The sequence below is a fragment of the Dermacentor albipictus genome, chromosome 2 (genome assembly GCF_038994185.2).
Source record: "Dermacentor albipictus isolate Rhodes 1998 colony chromosome 2, USDA_Dalb.pri_finalv2, whole genome shotgun sequence".
Classification (NCBI taxonomy): Eukaryota; Metazoa; Arthropoda; class Arachnida; order Ixodida; family Ixodidae; genus Dermacentor; species Dermacentor albipictus.
This window is the reverse complement of record NC_091822.1, coordinates 198948650-198967937: the sequence shown is the minus strand read 5'-3', so window position 1 is coordinate 198967937 and position 19288 is coordinate 198948650. Positions and strand designations below refer to the sequence as shown.

General features: G+C 47.6%; 1 protein-coding gene across 1 annotated transcript in view; it reads left to right on the top strand.

The window, feature by feature from the left end:
* Positions 1–19288, top strand: part of Rim2 (replication in mitochondria 2) — a 60636-nt gene that overhangs the window by 4150 nt on the left and 37198 nt on the right. The window contains exons 3-6 of the mRNA XM_065435333.1: positions 1370–1447; positions 1597–1697; positions 1923–1989; positions 3849–4129. Coding sequence (XP_065291405.1) covers positions 1370–1447; positions 1597–1697; positions 1923–1989; positions 3849–4129 — 527 coding nt within the window. The remainder of the gene's footprint in view (positions 1–1369; positions 1448–1596; positions 1698–1922; positions 1990–3848; positions 4130–19288) is intronic.

Here is a 19288-nt window from a genome sequence, read left to right as displayed (position 1 = left end):
GCACAGTATGTTTGTGATGTACACCAGGTTATGAAAACAAATTTTGGAGCAATGAGGAGTTGTTCACCCTTTGACTACAGAGGAAGAGCTAGGCTAGTTGTTGAAATATGTACCACTCCTACTGAGGACAAACTTGACTCGTCCCTACTAAAACCTTCAAACACAACTTTGGCTTCACATAAAGGTTAGCTTAGCCATAGCTTAACTACGGCATTGACATGTGCTAGTTAGTGCATAGGTTAGTTCAGGCATAAGTTATACGGGCGTTCATCAACATGATGGTATCCCTCTATTTTACTTCAAAGAGCATGCTTTCTCAGCTAACCTAATTTTGAAGCTCTTCAGTGAAGTTTTTATTTGTACTGCAGTTAAACAAACTTTCAATGTTGCCTTGAGCCAATGAAAAACAATTATTTTGTTGGTTCTTGCAAAGAGTGCTTGGTAGCGAAAAGGTTAAAGAAAAGAGAGGCAATATCGGATTTCCATTGATGGGTGACAAGTTTGTGGCTGGAAAATGGTGCTCGATAGTAGTGTTCACCTGTGCCAACGGTGGAGCAGTTAAGTGCTCATTGTCATTTTTTGATGCTAACTGTATGCTGCAAAATACGATCTGTGTGTACCAAATACACTTGCACCTTGTTTTGTGCAATGTTGATCAATTTGATCTTCTAGTTATAAGTTATGTACAAACTGTCTTGAACCAAAAAATTTTGGCAATTTGTTGTTTTGGCTTACATTGTTCTCCTTATGGTTTTGCTAGACCAACTGCTGTGTCTTAATACTTCGTTAGTTAGTGTAAGCTCACTATGAAAGGTGTCAAGTTGTCACCTTTGTTGTTTGTATTTAAAAGCTAGCAAGTTTGCTGGACATAAAGCTCCACTTTTCTATTTCTACTTATGCGTCAGTAGACCATAGGTCCATCATTGTAACACCACGATAATAGTAATTTGCCGTGGCTATGTGTTGCAGTTCAATATAGTGTACGGCACTTTTGTGATTGTAGTAGGACCTCTTATTGTGTGCATCCATAAGGAGCCTACAGTGGACTAGCTAAGTGTCACCACAAGCGCAGTTGATATTCGTCCCCCTTTAATGCAGCTGTGCCTGCATGAAATGCGGGGCCACTTGTAAATTCGGTTTCTATGGTACATCTCGAGTTATGTATATATAATGTCATTACTCTTTCTGTGTTGCTGCTTTCACAACAGCGGTGCAGCTGCGCATCTCTGCGGTACTCTTTTGCGCTGCCACAGCTCTGCACTCGCACAGATGCCCTCGCGTGGGCAGTGGCTGCTTCGACGAGTTCTAACACTGACATTTTTTTTTTTCTCTTCTCTCTCTCTCTGTCTTCATCCCCAACTCAACCCAGGCAAATAGTCGAGATGGAAGGCACCAAGGCTCTTTTCAAGGGTCTCGGACCTAACCTGGTCGGAGTGGCGCCTTCGAGGTACATCATTTTTGACAGCTGCTGCTGGTGCCGCTGCTGCTGATTGGGGCATGCGCAGAGGCGCCCCCCTTTTCCTGTTTTGCCCTAATGTCTTCTTTCAGCAGCCATCTACTCACACCGTTCTTGCCTTCCATGTTTTACCACACCAGGGCCATCTACTTTTGTACATACTCCAACTCCAAGAGCATCTTCAACGAGCTTCTCCCTTCGGATACTCCCATTGTACATATCTGTTCAGCAGCCAGCGCTGGTAAGACTCCTAGAATCAGGCATAATGGTTCAGTAGCTCAGTATTCTTGCTGTTACTGCTTTTATTTCCTGTAGTGTGGTCGTAGTCTGCTTGTGTTTGGAAATGCCCTGCGCAGCAGAGTTTTACTTGCAAGTGCTGACTGAAGTAAATGCGTGCTGATGCTCTAATCATCACATATATTATTGGAAGCATGGATCCATGGTTTGCTTGCAATTGTCTTTTCAGGCTTTATGTCCTGCACGGCAACCAACCCCATCTGGTTCGTGAAGACAAGGCTCCAACTTGATCAAAGGTAAGACTCCTACAAAAATTTTGTGGGCTTCTGAAGAGGTTTCTTACACTTTCTAGGAATGCAAGCCCTTGGCAAAGTTATTCTATGTTATGGGACGAGTAGGATGCTCCTTTCTTGTGATGCATCTGTAGCACTGCGTTGTTCCAAGTTTGAAGTGCAAATTAATTTTACTGCCATGCTTTGCATTGCTGTGGTACCATCGCTGTAGCATGAGTTTCCGTGTACCTATTTCTGTAATACTGTTGAAGGGTTAATCATGGTCATGTCATTGCCTTATTTCAAGTGAATCGGTGCTGTGTTGTATAGAAGTTGATTGTGAAGACTTTAATTGCGGCAGAGCAAAAAATGAGGCTAGTTAATATGAGCAAACCTTGCTGGTCTCTTAGCTCAACAGAGAAGTATGTCTAGTAATTTCCTCCATCTGCTCTCATTAACCTTTCAATGCAGAAACACCGCAGTGACCGATGCATGAGGTCAAGGACAATAAATAAGCCATCGTGCACACGGAGACGTGCAGTGGGCTTCTTGTGAGAATGACCCGGATAGGCGGCCTTTCTCTCAGCCTCAAAAATGCAAGCAGGCGCGGACCAAGGTTTACGCATATTTTGCGTGCTAGCGATGACCACACTGTAAAGCAGTATACTCACCACACAATGGCTATCGGGACCAAAAAACATGCGAGTATAGGAGGCTTTGTATTGTGAGGTATTGTTTCTAGTGGCATGTCTCTTGCCTAAAATAAAAGCTTAAGTAGAAACCTTATGCAAGCGATCTTGTGTGCAACAAGCGATGCGATGAAGATGGCTGTTACGTTTGCTCCTCACCCACAAGTCATACCCCATGCCAGCTACGATCTTGAGCGATGTCTCCCCGGTGTTGCCAAAATGAGGGCAGCAAATACACATCGAAACTAGCGTGACGCATCCTTTATTCATTTAAGTTGATGTATTTTACTGCAAAAGCAGCATAACATATTTATGAAGGTCTTACAGTAGGTTCTTATACTTGCACATATAAAAATTCTATCATTTGTTCATTCCGTGCGACAGTCGGTGGTATTTGAGTGATGTACATCCAGTTCCGACTGCGCTATTGGCGAGTCGCTCATAGCACTTCCGGGTGACGAGCGACGAATTCTAGATTTCAAGAATCAAGCCATGGAGCGACAAGACCGAGCAATCTGTTCAAGCGGCGGCCCGTTTCGTTGCTCACCACCGTCATGCACAAAATCGCTCTCATGGAATTTAGCCTTTATTGTAATTATTGAAATCTATAAGTATGTGCTGTCTCAACCTCTTCCCCTGCGTTTCCCTCGAACCGCAGACATGACTTCTGCCACACATAAGCAACAAAAATGCAACGTGCCTACTTCTGATGCGCCACCATTCGGCCGTCCATCCGAACATGGGGCGAAAAGTAGCAATCCCTTGACAAAGAAAAAGAAAAATACCTAGTACATGAGATGCGTGTTGCAGAAGACAATAATCACTTGTCGGCCAAGGCTGACAATATACCCACAACGCCGACAATGCAACAAAAGGGTGCAGTTATCGCATTGAAGAGCTTTCCAGAAAATTCTAAATTTGTGGATTTGTATGCCATAAGATATCGGTAGTGCATACATGGCATGCAACTTGTTGAAATGTGCAAGAAATTTACAGATCCTGTTGTTTACCAAGGTGTAAATTATAACTTGCTGATGAAACTGCACTTGCATCTGTTTCTTTACTGTGGCATCTTTTAGTGCAGTCACCCTCTGGAAATAATGGCTTGTAAACTTTAAGATTGTCAGATGAGAGCACTTAACAATGTGTTTGTTGCTTATCACAACTTCATCATTTTTTTCTCTTTTGTTGCAGGATGTATGGCAGCATCTCTGCACTGCAGTGCATTCGGGACATCTACCAGAGGCACGGCCTCGTGGGCTTCTACAAGGGGATCACTGCTTCATACTTTGGCATCTCGGAAACCATCATCCACTTCGTCATCTACGAGTTCATCAAGGCTCAACTGCGACAACGCAAGGAGTCCTCGAGGGACTCGTACAACCCTGATGTCAAGTCCACTCGCGACTTTGTACAGTTCATGGCAGCAGGTGCTGTCTCTAAGACCTGTGCTTCCACCCTCGCCTACCCACATGGTGAGCTAACTTTGCCTGGCAGCTTTTCTCATTTCACCTTAGGAACTGTGTGTGCTGTGAGCTGTTCCGATAATGCGTAAACTTTTGGAATATGTAGCACCCGTAGCTTGGCACTCATCGGCACATTTACTGTGCTTAGGTTTTTCTGTGTCAAATAGAACTAAGCATACTGTGCTTGGAGGGCTAGATTCAATTTACCACCGGCATTTTTCCTGGCAACTATTGCAGTAATTTCAGGGTTACACTTGTTTTACCATTTTGCTTTTCCTTTGATCACTGGCTTCTCAAGACCTGCCATGGTTGCACAGTGGCTTCGGCATTGCACTGCTAAGCCTTAGGGCACCGGGTCAAATCCCAGCCATGGTGGCTGCATTTCGATGGGGGTTAAATGTAAAAACACCTGTACCCCATGCATTCGGTGCATGTTGAAGAAGCCCAGGTGGTAAAAATTAATCTAAAGTCCCCCCATTATGGCGTGTCTCATAATCATATCGTGGTTTCGGCAAATAAAATTCCAAATATTTATTTAGGGTTTTGAAGTACAGGCCATTTTAGATTCCAAATTGTGATGCATTGTCCATGTATTGTATCTGGGGAGAGGAAGAGGGTGACGTATTCTCAAGCCGCGTCTGTGTGGCTCTTTTGTGCCTCATCCACCTCCATTTACCACTCCTTTGTATGTGCATGGAAATCAATAAATCAAATCAAGAGAATGACGCACCATTGCACTCACCAAGAGCACTTCTTTTATTGTGTTAATTCACTACAAGACTGTTAATTTACATTGAAACATGTCTTTGGCTCTGATGGTTTTGGGAGTTTTTGAACACTTGCCATTTATCCAATGGGGCCGTCAGCCTTAACTTATCGAAATGAAGTTTTTTCTCAAACATGGTGTTTATCACGCAGCATTCGTTGTTACGCCTGAAAAAGTGCACCTTGCGGTAGGTGCTTGTGCTGCCTCTTCGTCTTCCTCGACATCCGAGTTGTTCTAATTTTCGACTGCGCAGTCCTCGTGCGGCCCGTATTTACTACCGGTTTGCTGAGCGCCTTTTGTACTACACTGGGCCATTTGGTGCTAACTGCGCGGGCCTTCCGAGAATAGCGCACAATCTCCGTCATCCCCTTGAGAAGATAAGCGGCTGTTCGCCACTTACGGCCAGCACTAAGGCTGGAGTAGAAAGGTGAGGCGACCACTCGCCCAACGAGCTGTATCAAAGAACACAGTTTGCCTGTCCTACAGTGCCGCGCGCCGAGTCTGTATATCGCGGGTCCATCATCCGTCCCCTCGCCGCGATGAAGCGGAGGCAGTTCAATAAGCCCGTCATGTTTGCGCTTTCCTTTTTTTTCGACGCCCGGTGTATCTCGCGCGCCGCGTGACCAACGCCAACTGCGGGTCCCTATCGCATCGCTGAGAGGAGAGGCTGCTTTCTCTCGAGCACGTGCATTTGTTTGCTCCCTTTCCCCGGGGCCGAGCTTGCACGTGGCGGCAGGCGCCGGCAGCTGCGCGACTGTCGCATCTCGCTGGCTGCTATCTCATCGGCGCTCGCTGTATCGCGCGCTGCCCTTCGCTCGCAACGGCAGTTCGAAACCGCTACTATAATTACGTTGTCGCTTCGCAAGATAGTGTGTGTGTACGCGCGGCCACTGTTTGAGCTATCACTCGAGATGTGTAATTTAAGCGAAAACAAGCGGCGGCCGCTTGAGCTGCGGCGAGACCACTCGACGCTTCGCAAAAGTGCCGCCCGGTTTCGCGTCTTGAGTGCCCGATCGGAGTATTTACGAGTCGCGATCCACAATCTACTCTTCAAACGGTTGCACCCGTTGGGGTGTATATTTGTCCCGCAACGATAATCGTTTGCCTTGCTTGCGTTTCCTTTCCTGAAAACTCGGCGCTCGCTACTTTCCTGTCGAGAATGTTGCGTCACACTGCATGTCGTTCGTGACTGGGAAGTACCGGGCTTGAGAAAGGAAACGCGGGCAACACAGATGACGATTATTGTGGTGAGACAAGATAACCTCAAAGGGCGTAAATTTTTCTAAGAGTGTACACTATAAAAACAGTTGCAACCTTCTAGGTGTATATTAACGCGACAGCGTTAAGGAGCTCGTGTCGCAGAAAAGCCGGTGTCGTCGGTGTCGGCGTCCGCGGCGTTGACCGTGAGCGATAAAACACGGCAGGCACTTCATAAATAAAAAGCAACTTCGAAGATGGGCTGGGTGGGAATCGAACCAGGGTCTCCGGAGTGTGAGACGGAGACGCTACCACTCAGCCACGAGTTCGATGCGTGAAAAAAGTCCAAAAACGCTTCTAGTGAATGCGGTGTTGCCTTAGAAACGTGCCGTAGAAAGTTATACTGCGGTGTATATCGGTAATTATGAGCATGCAACTTACACAAGTCGCATTTACATGAGTAGCGCAGTACGTTTCCGCAACATTTCTTCTGTGCTTACCGCACACGCAGAGCCATCTTGCGGCAAACACAGAAGACCCCCTCCTCTCAATGTACGGCGCTGCCCCGACAGGTGGCGCGCCACGGCTGTGCGCGGACCGGTGCAAGGCGTGTCGCGTGCCCCGACTCCCTCTCCCCTGACGACGCTTCGCCGTTCTCCCACACGGGTTGCAGACTCAAGCGCCGTTCCTTTCTTTAGATTACTATCTATCTCTCTGCCCGTGCCGATCACGACGTTCGGCTGGCGTAGATCGTTTCCTCCTCCGAGACACCGAGTTCTTTGGTTCGTTCCGTTTGCTCAGGCGCACATTTCGTTGCCACGCCGAACACTGCGTTGCTCGACGCTCACCATGTCCGATGCGGGGCGCCTCGTAAGTGATCGCTGCGGCGTCGCGCATTGTCTTACACCCCTTGGCGGGTCGACGGGAATGCTGTCGCCTTCCACTCTTGAAGGCGAAGCTTAAGCGTCCTCCAATTTTTTTTCCACACAATAGTCATCTGTCTTGCTTAGGTTTCCTTTCTTGAAAACGCCGCGCTCGGTACTTTCCTGTCGAGAATGTTGATAACGCGCATGCCGTTCGTGACGTGTAAGTGCCGGGCTCGCAGGGTTAAAGAAAGGAAATGCGGGCAAGACAGGTGACGAGTGTTGTGTGGCAAATATACACCCCAACGGGAGTAATTTTGTTAAGGAGTGTACACTCTTCCACTCTAAGAAAAGTGTAAACCCTTTGCAGTGTATATTTGCCACACAGCAATAATCGTCATCTGTCTTGCCCGCATTTCCTTTCTTGAAAACGCTGCGCTCGTTACTTTCCTGTCGGGAATGCTATGTCATGCTGATAACGCGCATGCCGTTCGTTACTGAGAAGTACCGGGCTCGCCGCGTTAAAGAAAGGAAATTCGGGCAATACAGATGACTATTGCTGTGTAGCAAAAGGGTGTAATTTTGCTTAAGAGTGTAGCTTGGTGTTAACCTTGTTTCCCCTCGCACACCCGTAATATGTTATGGCACGTCTTGAAGTAGCAGCAAGAAAGTGGACATGAATGGCGGCGAGAAATAGACTTCTCAGCGCCGCAGATTCCACCTGTGTTACGCATGTAGTGCAGAAATAAATGCAGCCTTATAAAGTGTGTGCATCTTTAAGGTGTAATTTCGGCGTGGAGCAAGTAAGCCCAAGGGGCGCGTTACATGGCGTCGTAATACCCCCCGGGTCTGTGCCTCGGCCATGTCTCGACACAAAAGAATAGGGCACTCGAGACAGGACTGCGCTTGTCCTGTCTTGACGTGTGCTTTGTTCTTAACTGCGCTGTTTTTTTCTGTATTACCACCATGTCTCGACGCTGTCTCGCCTCGGGACTCCTGAGCCCCAGCAAGATTTCTAAGGAAAATATTGCGTCGAGCAACTCAAGTGCTATTTCGGGGGAAGCACTCGTCTGCGGCGGTTTTCAGCAATGACGCAGCGCCGTTCGCATAGCAGCAGCCTCCGCTACTGGCTGCTGTCGCCATTTGGTTGTCTGCTTTTCACCATCCGTCGGACGCTTTCCGCAGTGTGTGCTCTTCGCTGGTCTCCAGCACACCGACGGGCACATTTAATCTGCTCTTCCCGGCACAAGGCAGGAGCTCTCTTTAGAGAGGGAACGTTTCTTCCACCGCCCTCGGGAAGTCGTCCGTCTCTGGCGGCAGCCATCGAAGTGACCGCGCTTTTCGCTAGGGGGGGGGGGGGAGGAAGCGCCTGCGTGTTTACATTCCGCACTCACTCTCTCTTCCCCCTTTCGGCGCCGCGATAGGCGCAAAGCGGCGCTGTAGAAGGGGGAGCTGTGCACCCTCGCCGAGGCAACTCCTGTTATCGCGCAATGCTCGAGGTCACTTGTGTATCTGTATATTTGACTGCTCTCACATGTCAACATAGGCTCTTCGAGATGCAGCGAGATAGGGGGGTGTTGAGCAAGAGGTGATAACAAGGCAGTTCCGGGACTGGCGCACACGTGATAATGACATGCATTGATGAAAAACACCCCCTGAGCGCCCGCGATAGTGGATGCCGCGACTCCTAGGGCCGATTAGTCGCGTTGTCGTAGCCCTCTTGCGCCAATCACGAGATGCGGGCCCGGTTTCTTGCGTAGTGTTATCTTCGCCATATTTCTCTCTCATTCTCCACTTAACCGCAGCAGGAGTAAAAGAACATGTATTACGTGGTTAGAAATGCATGATGCCTACGACCTTTGTCATCTTAGCTTATGCGTCTAGTTCTGTCAACAAGAGCGTCATTTTCTGCTTGAAGGGCGCACGTACGGACACGCGGATCCTCGGTGCATCCGACACCTACCCGCTCTCTCTCTCTCTCTAATTGCGATATGCTAATAAGCCAGTTTCAGGCTGTGTAGTGTGCGAGTTCTCATGGTCAAAACATCAAATCGCTAGCGAAACATTGTTTAGAAATAGGGAAATCAACGGTTATTAGCGCGCGTTATATTACCTTGTTTGTACAAGCCACATCCGCCTCTTCAGGTGCAGCTATTTGTGTGCGCAGCGTCTTTTGCTTCTAAATTATTTCATACGCCAATCTCTAAACGCATTACATAAATCGTGTACTCACTTGAGGAACATTTGCGGCGTCATCCGTAGAGCCGCTCAAAATCGGTTCCCACAACGTTTGGCGGAGCCTTCGATTAAGGATTCGAAAAAACGTTGCTTTGTCAAACTCTGGTATTCGCCTGACCGGTCATGAACTGCAGAGTAACGCCATTATTAAGGAAATATATTGCGAATGTTCGCACACTCATTTGTGTACAGCGTTTGTCGATGACGTATTTTCGTAAGCAAAGCTCGCGCGGGATCTTGTCAAGCATTCTTGTCTAAATTGAGGGAAGTACGTAGCACACGCAGCAGGCAAGTGCGTTGCCAAAATAAACTAGTACCTAAAGAAGCAAGTGTGGAATGGTTCATCGATACTAGTGTTTTTTTATGGGGTGAACGACTGCTTAAAGGTATACTAAAGAGGAAATTAACTTGCATTCGCAAATAACGCGTCTACAATGGCGAAGCAACCACTCTCGGCATGAGAGGTTGCTTGGTATGCCAGCAAATACTCGGAAAGTGAAAGGCAGCTGGCCAAGACGCCATGCATTTCGACATCTGCTCGCGTGTAAAATTAATGGCTCACCGGCAACCGCTCGATTCTATGCCACTCTTATCATTCGCTATTCACTGTCGGCTGATGTCATAGATAACGTGGGCGGAGAGTCGCTGTGACTACTGATGAAGCGCGAAAAGGAATAGCATCGAAAAAGGCATCGCTACAAAATTGCGGCCCTACTTAGGAACGAAATACTCGACCTATGAATTTTGGTGAACGTTGAGGCGCCCAAACGGCCCTAATGCGACAGTATACTTGTGAAATTCGTGACGGCGCACTGACATACCGGCGTTCAAATTGCGCCTCTGAAATTCTAGGAAAGTGTCTTCTTTCCCACCAGTTAGGTGAAATCTTTTTTTTTTCTTCTTAAAGGAATACAGCAGTGTAAACTTAATTTAAGCTCACTGTGGCCGAAAAGGGATATGACCGCATAGTTTTCATGTTGGACGGCAACCGCACACGTCTTTCGGACGCCTTCCCGCGCCGTCCCTAGACAACACGTCCATTTCGTGCCGCACGATAACGCTGAACTCACGGTCAAAACAAGCTATACGAGGTATACCCTTCCGTGTGTAATCACTCGGAAAAAGATTGAGCATAATTACATAGCTCGGTGTATGCGCAGTGCAAACTAGATAGACACTTCGAAAAAGCACGTCCAAAGTGCGCTCCGCGTGGTTGTCGCTTTCATCCAAGGTTTCTGCGTGTGCCATGCAACCTCTCGAATGATTGTTTGTGGAAGACGCAAACAGGTGCGCCGTCTTCGTCTGACTAGTCTGGGCTGCCCCTCGTCCCTCCCACCCCATTACCACCTGCTCGTTCCGGATAAAGCCCCCCTCCTACCACCCTTGCCTTTCGGTCGCCGGGCCAACCAACGTTACTAGACTAGCTTCAGTTTTAAAACTCCTCGCCCGCGCGCTTACAGCCGCTGTCGCCACTTCTGTGACAGCCGCCAGGTGGCAACGCTGTTCCATCGGGCTCCACTGCAGACGCCTCGGCACAGCCTTGAGCTTGTGCGGATAGGCAGTTTGCGCGTGTTTCACGCTCGCTGGCGTTCTCCCTTGTCCAAATTAGTGATACCACGAGAAAGCGGTATTCACCTACAGCAAGAAGATTTCGCGACAGTTCGTTAATACTGAAAGAAGGGTAAACAGTACGAAAGGAAGAAACGCATACAGCGAAGCGCAGAAGCTGCGTTTCTAAATGTCGTGTGTTTCTTCCTGTCGTCTTAACATTTCGCGCAGTTTAGGCTCACGAGCCTAAATATCTGACCAAAGTGCGTGATTGTAGGATGATCTTCATCCCCACCGAAGCTTCTCACCACGCCAAAGAAGCGCTGCAAAAAGAAAGATGAGGTCGGTCTTGGTGCACACAAGCCACAAATAAATAAATAAATAAATAAAGAAGTTGGATTTTTCATTCCGGGATGATGCTTAATCAGCGGAGCTGAAACGTGCGGCCCCTGTGTTTATCACTGGGTTAATCCCGAGGGTTCATTGAAGTATTTCTCAGTCATGCGGTTACACACACAATCGGCTGCGACGGAGAGAACGACGTCACTGACGGTATGCCCGCAGTTGTCGCTTGCGCTCGATGTCTGGAGTTTGCTCGGCGGCGTGGTTAGCAGCCTTCGTCTGCGATTTGCCGCTTGCGATTCTTCGAAATTATTTCTTCAAAATTAAATCGTTCTGTTACGTAAGACCATGAGTGGCTCATACTCCCTTAAGCAATGGCTCATACCCCCGTAAACGCGGCCTCCCCATTACGACGACAGAAGTGAACTGAAATTCTACGGTGGAAAGATGAACGGCCATGCAGCCAGCTGTGGAAGATGACGACGAAAGCGGGAGCAGTGGCACGAGCACGTGCCGTGGATTTCGCAGAAAGTTCGCGATCGGCACGAGGAATCGCTGTTCCACGCCGAGCGCAGCGTCGCATTGCTGAGAGCACAGAAAAAGTGGTGCGCCTTACTGTCGAAATAATAATAATAATAATAATAATAATAATAATAATAATAATAATAATAATGCCTTTATTTTCCATCCCTAGGATGTGGGACGGGGAGAGAAAAAGCTACATATCCAGCTTGACGGGCTCTCGCCTCCCCGATACAAAACATGTTTAGAAAAAAAAAAGCAAACAGTAGAAGCATATGAGTAGAGACAAAAAGGAATATCACAAATGACAATTTTTACAAAAATGTACAATTCCAAAAAACATAGTGACGTGCATAATATCATGTCGTACATTTCAAACAGAAAGTGCCGCCCTTTCACTTATAAGTGAAACAAAATGACGCAAATCTTTTGACCGGGTGCGTTGGAGATTTGAATTGTAATGTTGGCACAGGTTTAAGAGATGTGGAAGAGTGTTTCTGAGCATATGTTGTCCGTAACCTGTTCTGAATGAATGTATGTGCCAAATATCGGTGTTTCTGGTACATCGTTCCGATAGCGGCCTATGCAGCCAGGCACGCAGCACTTCGGCATCGTCTGCTGATATTCTTAAACTCGGCGAAGGCTACGGTACCACGGATGACATGCTTGCTGAAATTCGCTGTCAACAACGAAACACAGAATGCACAAACGCTGCACCACGTGCTTAGTCCGGCCTGCCCGCGTAGCCGGCTAGTGAGGAAGTGGAGCCGGGCGCGACTGCAGCGCCACGAAGGCGCGGGCAGGTGGCGGTTCCGCGCAACGGCGCCGAGTTTTAAAACTGAAGCTAGTCTAGTAACGTTGGGGCCAACCGGCCACTCTCGCTTTCGTGTGAATTTCCGCGCGCTTTGAGCATGCGCGTTTTTACGCGCATGCGCACTGGCCCGGATGCGTGCCCCGTGGCACGTAGGCTCTGCGAGCCGCCCTCGCGTCCTTCCCCCGTCCGCTGTTGTTTGGTTCGTTGACCCAGTTTTGAGGAAGTCCCCTTGGCTGCCGCCGGCCGGCGCTCGCTCGCTGGGCCTGCATAGGTGCGTCGCAATTGGCGGATGTCGCGGGTCGACAACCATTCCTTTGCGTTCGGTCGCAGTCGCAACTCGGTTGTGCGTCTGTGATGAGCATTTGTCATTCGGTTACGCTGCGTTTCCCGTGAGTGCCTTCGCCATTGTAGTTCCTCCCCCCCTGGGTGCGCGAAATGCGTGCGCACTCGATCGCCTCACGGAAGGGCGAGGCAGTTTCCTGGTCGTTTGCCTTCGGAGCTCCCGCTGGCCCATCTGGCGGCGGCGCTGCGCGACGTTGTTTTTCCGCCCTTGGGGTCGTCCTTCGAAGGACCGGGTCGCTGCACGATGCGCGCCTGCTCGCGCGGCCGCCGTTGCTGGCCTTTCGCGTTCGCCCTTGCGGCAGATTGCTTGCGGGGTGAGCGAACGCTATCGAGCTCAAGGCACAGCTGTCCACTGGCATCGATCGTGGCTTGATTTGGGCATGACGTCGCCGTTCAAACGGTGTTTCGATTGGAAGCCAGTATGTTTGTTTACGGCCGTTTCTGCTTCCTGGCTGAGAAAGGTGGCTTCACGTCGCCCAAGGTCGCGGGGTCGATTTGCGGCCACGGCAGTCACGGTTAGACAGCTCCAAGCGCCACGAGTGTTACTCGGCGCATATTGCGGTGCTCGGCGCACTGAATTTTGTTGTATAACTGGCGCGTGACTGGCTTTATTTCAAAAGCTATCGTTATATCAGTGCAAAGTGTTACCCCATAGCTTAAAATTGGGATAAAAACTGAAACGTCGCCGTTCCCGACATTTAAGACGCGATTGTCAGACATAAATCATTCCGGCTCCCTGGCTTGTTTCGCCGTTGTCTGCCGCGCTCCTAAAGCCGTGGGCAACCGGTAAATTTCTGACCGGTGTTTCCTGGTGCCCGGGTGATTTGTTTAGAACCGCGCTAAAGACATCCAGTTTATTTCTAAACGGGCTTCTGGACCCGCGAGCTCCCCGCCTATTTTTAACTGCAGCCCGTCTCTTCTCTCGCACCTATTTGTGCTCGCGGGTCGTCTCGTCATCGTCACGCACCGCCAGGCACGCGCGACCCTCAATTGACAGCTGCCGCCCGTGAGGATGCGCCCCCCCCCCCCCTCCCCCGTGAGGGTGTCGCGTGACCGGCAGGCCGGGGGCGTGTGTTGCTTAGCGAGTGCGCCGCAGCGGCTCGGGAAACGCGGTCGACGCCGCCTTTCTTCGATGCATGCCGTTTATATCTTCCACTCTCCGCTAGCCTCCTCAGCCTTTTAAGAAAAAAAAAGCCTACTTTTAGGATATTTCACTTCTCATAAATTAACTAGAAATAATTAGTATATACTACTGAAGCCATCTTGGCAAAGCTGTGGGGCTGTTCGTTGACTCATTTACTTATTAGTAGCTAAGCAAACGGCACATGCACTTGGTTATTAGCGTATATGACGTCTCAGCGCGTTGCCTACGAGATAACCTCCTTGCCGAGGACTACACGACGGCTTTACGTCACGAAGACGTGGTGGCACTGTTGTCGGGAGTGCCTCCTTTCCTTTTTTTTTTAACATAGGTAGGACATTAAGCAATATAATAAGTGCTTGGTGGCACAAACCATTACCCCGTTCCAAAGGACGGATGCTCATAGCATCCATCCATACTCGCACGGCAGGCACTCTGCCACTGCGCCTACCTCAGTAGTCGCTGGATTTTGTGGGTGTGTCCGCGGTTCTGTGGTTATTCCATGGTTTTACAACAAAGGAAACCCAGTATACCAACTAGCTGCGTTGCGACGAAAGATGCAAAAGGCTCAAATGTTCGCAGGTTTTCTGTTGATTAAAACTAAGCAGTGAGCCGCCGTGCTGTAAGGCCAAAATTGATTCGGATACCAGATCATCGATTATGCGCCAAAAATTTTGCAATGGTTAACCTTTTGTGTTATATTGCATGGCATGCATTAGCCAACAAGGATGCTTAGGATCGTTAATAGCCTCTCATTACAATTTCTTACTACACTGTGGGAAAGCTAGATTAGGATTAGTCTTTGGTGTAGGTTGAGCGAGTAGATGTCAGTGTAGATAGACTAACATACGTTCACATATGTAGGCTGCACTGTCACAGCTGCGTTAATTGCAGTGTAGATGTCATAAACACGCCTAAACGTGTTTACGTAATTTCCCGCGGGAAATAAATTATGCAAAGTTGGTAATTCACGCAAGAGTGGAAGAAAGTGTGAATTAAGCTATATACCTGTAGGAACGAGACACACGGTATGATTCGGCGCCCGACTTCACCCAACGGCGACCGTCAACCTCCCAAACGGTATCTGAAGCGGTATGATAACATGCAGCCTCGGATTGGTCGCCGGACGAATAACCAATTCCTTGGGTATCATTGTTCGATGACCCAGTTGAGGCGATCGCTTCTTTCGCTGCTCACAGTAATCGGCTAGTTTGCTTTTCACACGAAATAGTAATTAGTAGAACAAAATTATGTCGAATGTGCGCCTGTTCCATAAAGCATTGCATGATCGTGAACTACGATCCGACGGCATTTCGTCTCGCTGAAGGAAAGCAAACACTGACTGTCTCAGCAAGGTGGCTCGGCTGGCGGGCACATAGTATGTTTCGTTTGCTATTCGCACTGATGACACCGAGATAATGAATTAATTTAAGTTCACGTTAAAGTTCACGTCAAAATAGGCGCGCTCTGACCAGTTGTGGCCAGATTGCAAGTGTCGTCGGTCGGGACTGCAGTGGTCGGCAGTACTGGGCGAGCTCCACCACTGGAAAAGCTGATGCCGACATCGGCGGGATGTGGTATGAGAGATCACGTGGACACCGTGGCCTCGTTGGCTGCTTCGGAAGCGCCGAAGCGAGCTGAAAGCTAAAGTTTAGTCCTACCTGCACTGCGGTTCTGATTAAATGGGGAGGTTTTCCTGCTTCAGGTGTCTGCTTGACAACACTTGAAAGCACTATAATAGGTAGCGGCTGCCTTTGAAGATGCCCAACATTGTAGGCTACTTCTCGGTGCCGCAGTGCCTGACGTGCGCAACGGAGCCTGGTGTCAGGCTTCACATGCACTCACAGGACAAGAATCTGCATGAAGCTTGGATCGCGAAACTTGCAACCGGCAAGCAGCCATCAGTGCAATTCCACTGTGCAGCAAGCACTTTCGCGAGGAAGATTTCTGCTACAGCTTCTGGGCTGCATGCGATGTTCTGTGAGTAGCAGAAAGCACACACTGAGACACTCACCTGCGCGCGCTGCCGGCTAATGTCCTGAAGCTTTGATCTATAAACATGTTGATGCTAGACCCTGTTCCACACATCAGGTGCAACGCTGTGGAAGCTACGCAAAAAAAATTTGGTGACGAAAATGTATCGCTCCGTGCGTTCGCTTCGCTGCACGCCAACGGCATTTGCTCGTGCGAGCATGCACGTGAGGCTGCCACGACGGGCTGCAAAAAAAAAAAAAACGAAAAGAAACCCAGTGGAAAACAAATTGATCTAAAACACTGCATTAAATAGCTGTATGCCACAGTTTGTTTCTAAGGATTAATACTTCATTCAATACTGAGCCGATATAACGAACAGTTTCGCACATTTGCGATCAAGAACATCGGACTTTTTCTAAGCATTATGAAACATCGTTCCAGTGCACAAATACAGACGAGCAGAGAGGGACAACAAGAACGCCGGAAGTAATGCTATTCATGACGAACTAGTCCAGCAGTACACGTTTAGCTAACTTTTTCTAAGGACGGACGCAGCCACTGCGAAAATTGGAGGACGTTTAAGCTTCGCCTTTCAGAGTTGAACGCGATAGATTTCAAGGATCCCTGACTGCTTGTCACGCTTCCCAGCAACCACAGTTTTCTTGCAGTTGCGCGGAGGCGAGTGCCATGGTGGTGTTGCAAGGAACCGGGTGGGCCGTGCCATGCCGCTCGGACAAGGGGTTTGTGTTTGAGTTTTCGCGTAACAGAATTATGTTTTCTGGTATATTCAAATTAAACCCCGACGCTATCTTGCTGTGTAGGTTGTGCTTACGTCGTACTTTACGATTTTTCTGACGTATCTTACTTTGAGGAGTTCAGTTCAATAACGCATTTGCGCTCACTTTGCAGCTCGGCCTCCTCCTTATAGAAATTGTCCAGGGATCAAATACATTAAACACTAATAACTGTGTTGCCATTGCCAAAGATGCCGCAAACGAATTCTTGAGCGTTGTGCACTGTCAAGACAAGTAAAATATGTATTCATAAAAGAATACACTCGTATGTCTCAAAAATTGTGCCCGAAGTAACTGGTATCAATACTTCCATGTTTTTTGTATATTCAGGTAAAGCAATTATCACACAAACTTTAGAACTATATCAGTTTGAAACCAGCAAAGCAGTGCATGCCGCTGCTATAAAAAATGTAAAGGCCATGAAGTGAACAATTTGAGGACAAATATTTTAATAAAACGTTAGCCTCCCTGCCTTTCTCTCATTTGCAGCTCTCTCTCTCCAACTCTCTCTCTCTCTCTCTCTCCATCATTCAAGAACCTCGCTTACATTTTTGTACATATGCAGCGACTAGGAAAGAACTTCAGTGACGCTGTCCTTTGTTATAATGTATTGCGCAGGAGCAGGTGTCATCGCTCATTTATTGCAATTGCTTAGAAATTATGAATAAAGGGAAAATAGGACATCCACCCGTTTGTAGCAATTGCTACAAAGGAAACCCATACAGGTTCCTCGAAAGAAAAGCCTCATAGCTGAAGAAAAATTCGTCCTGGTCCGGGACGAAATTATAGTCGCAACAGAGAGCACATATAAAAAGCAGGATTTCTACAATATATACCAGGGCAAATCAAATGAAAGTGAGCCAATGCGAATATATGACACGGGGCACTTTATTTAAAAGTAGTCCCCATGAGCATTTAGACATTTGTCCCACTGACTAACGAGTTGCATGATTCCTGTCTCATAGAACTCCTTGGGTTGCTGCTTCAAAAACTCTGTAGCCGACTTCTTCATGTCATCGTCCGACACGAAGCTGGTTCCCTTGAGCTGTTTTTTCAAATGCTCCAAAATGTGGAAGTCACAAGGCGACAGGTCTCGGCTGTATGGTGGATGTTGCAGTGTTTCCCACTTGAACTTTGCAGTCTTGTATTAACCACATCAGCGACGCGGGGACGGGCATTGTCGTGGAGCAAGATGACCCCATTCCTCAATTTTTCACGTCGTTTGTTCTTGATTGCAACACGCAGCCAATCCGACGTTTCACAGTATCGGAAACAATTGGTAGTCTCTCCAGGTTTAGCAAATTCGATCAGTAATGGCCCCTGACGATCAAAAAAGAAAGTCAACACCTTTCCAGCAGAAATGAAGGCTTTTGTTTCTTGGGGTTGGTAAATTCAAATGTTTCCACTGTAAGCTTTGAATGAATGAATGAATGAATGAATGAATGAATGAATGAATGAGGTTTTATTATTAATAGATAAGATATAGTACAAGGCAGTAATATACAGGAGGAGGTCCCGAGGTCAAAGACTGTAATGGGACCTCCTGTACAGCGTATAAGTAAAAATATAAACAACAGTTGCAACAAATAGTGTAAAATATTCTAAAGATAACAAACTTAGTATTGTTTTAGGTTTGGCAGTACTAAACAATCAGCTACAGACATGCTAGTAAAAAAGCATAATAATTAATATTGCATTCGACTAATTACGGAACTATAACACCATTATGAAAGTAAATGAATGAGACCTAACCAAATAAACTTTAATTTGTGTTGCGTAGCCAAATGTACATTTGGAGAGGAAAATATACTTATCTAAGTGGTTGCAGATGATACAATGTGGTCTTTTAGTTGTTTAAATTGACTTGATAGTAGGAGGTAGTGTGTTCCAGAAGGAAACGGACGAAAAATGGACACTCTGCTTACCATAATGTGTGTGAACCATGGGAAGAATAAAGTTATTGTCTAATGCAAATCGCGTAAGATTAGTATTCATTAGACAAGACTGAGGTATCAGACTGTTGCGGTAAACGTTATATAGTTGTCGATATAAAAAACCGTTGCCGTTGTGTTTCAGGCTCGTAGTAGTGGCACCATGATTCGTCCCTGGTCACAATTGCAGACAAAAATTCCTCACCCTCATCGTGATACCGGATTAGATGAGTCAAGGCAGTACAGAACCTCTGTCTTCTGGCGGTGGTTCCAAATTTTGGGCATCCATTGCGCACACAAGAGCTGATAACCGAGATGTTCATGAATTATTGTGTGACCCGAACTGTGACTGATGTTCACACGCCCTGCCATTGATGCTTATCCTCCGTTGTAGTCTAACCAGCTCTTGAAATTGTGTTGGGGGTGATTACACTGTGGCTTTAGCCTGGTCTTGTATCGTCTTTGCAACTTTCACGTCCTTCTTTTAACAGTTTGCTCCTATGCTTCACAGAGGCCAATGAAATGCAATGTTGAACATACACGGCAGCCATACGGCGACTAATTTATTTTGGGGAAACACCTTCAACTATCAAAAACCTCATGACAACATGCTGTTCAACTTTTGGAGCGTCCGTTATGTCACACAGCCATGTTTAACCCAGTGTATGGGAGCATTAAAGAACATTTATCCTCACA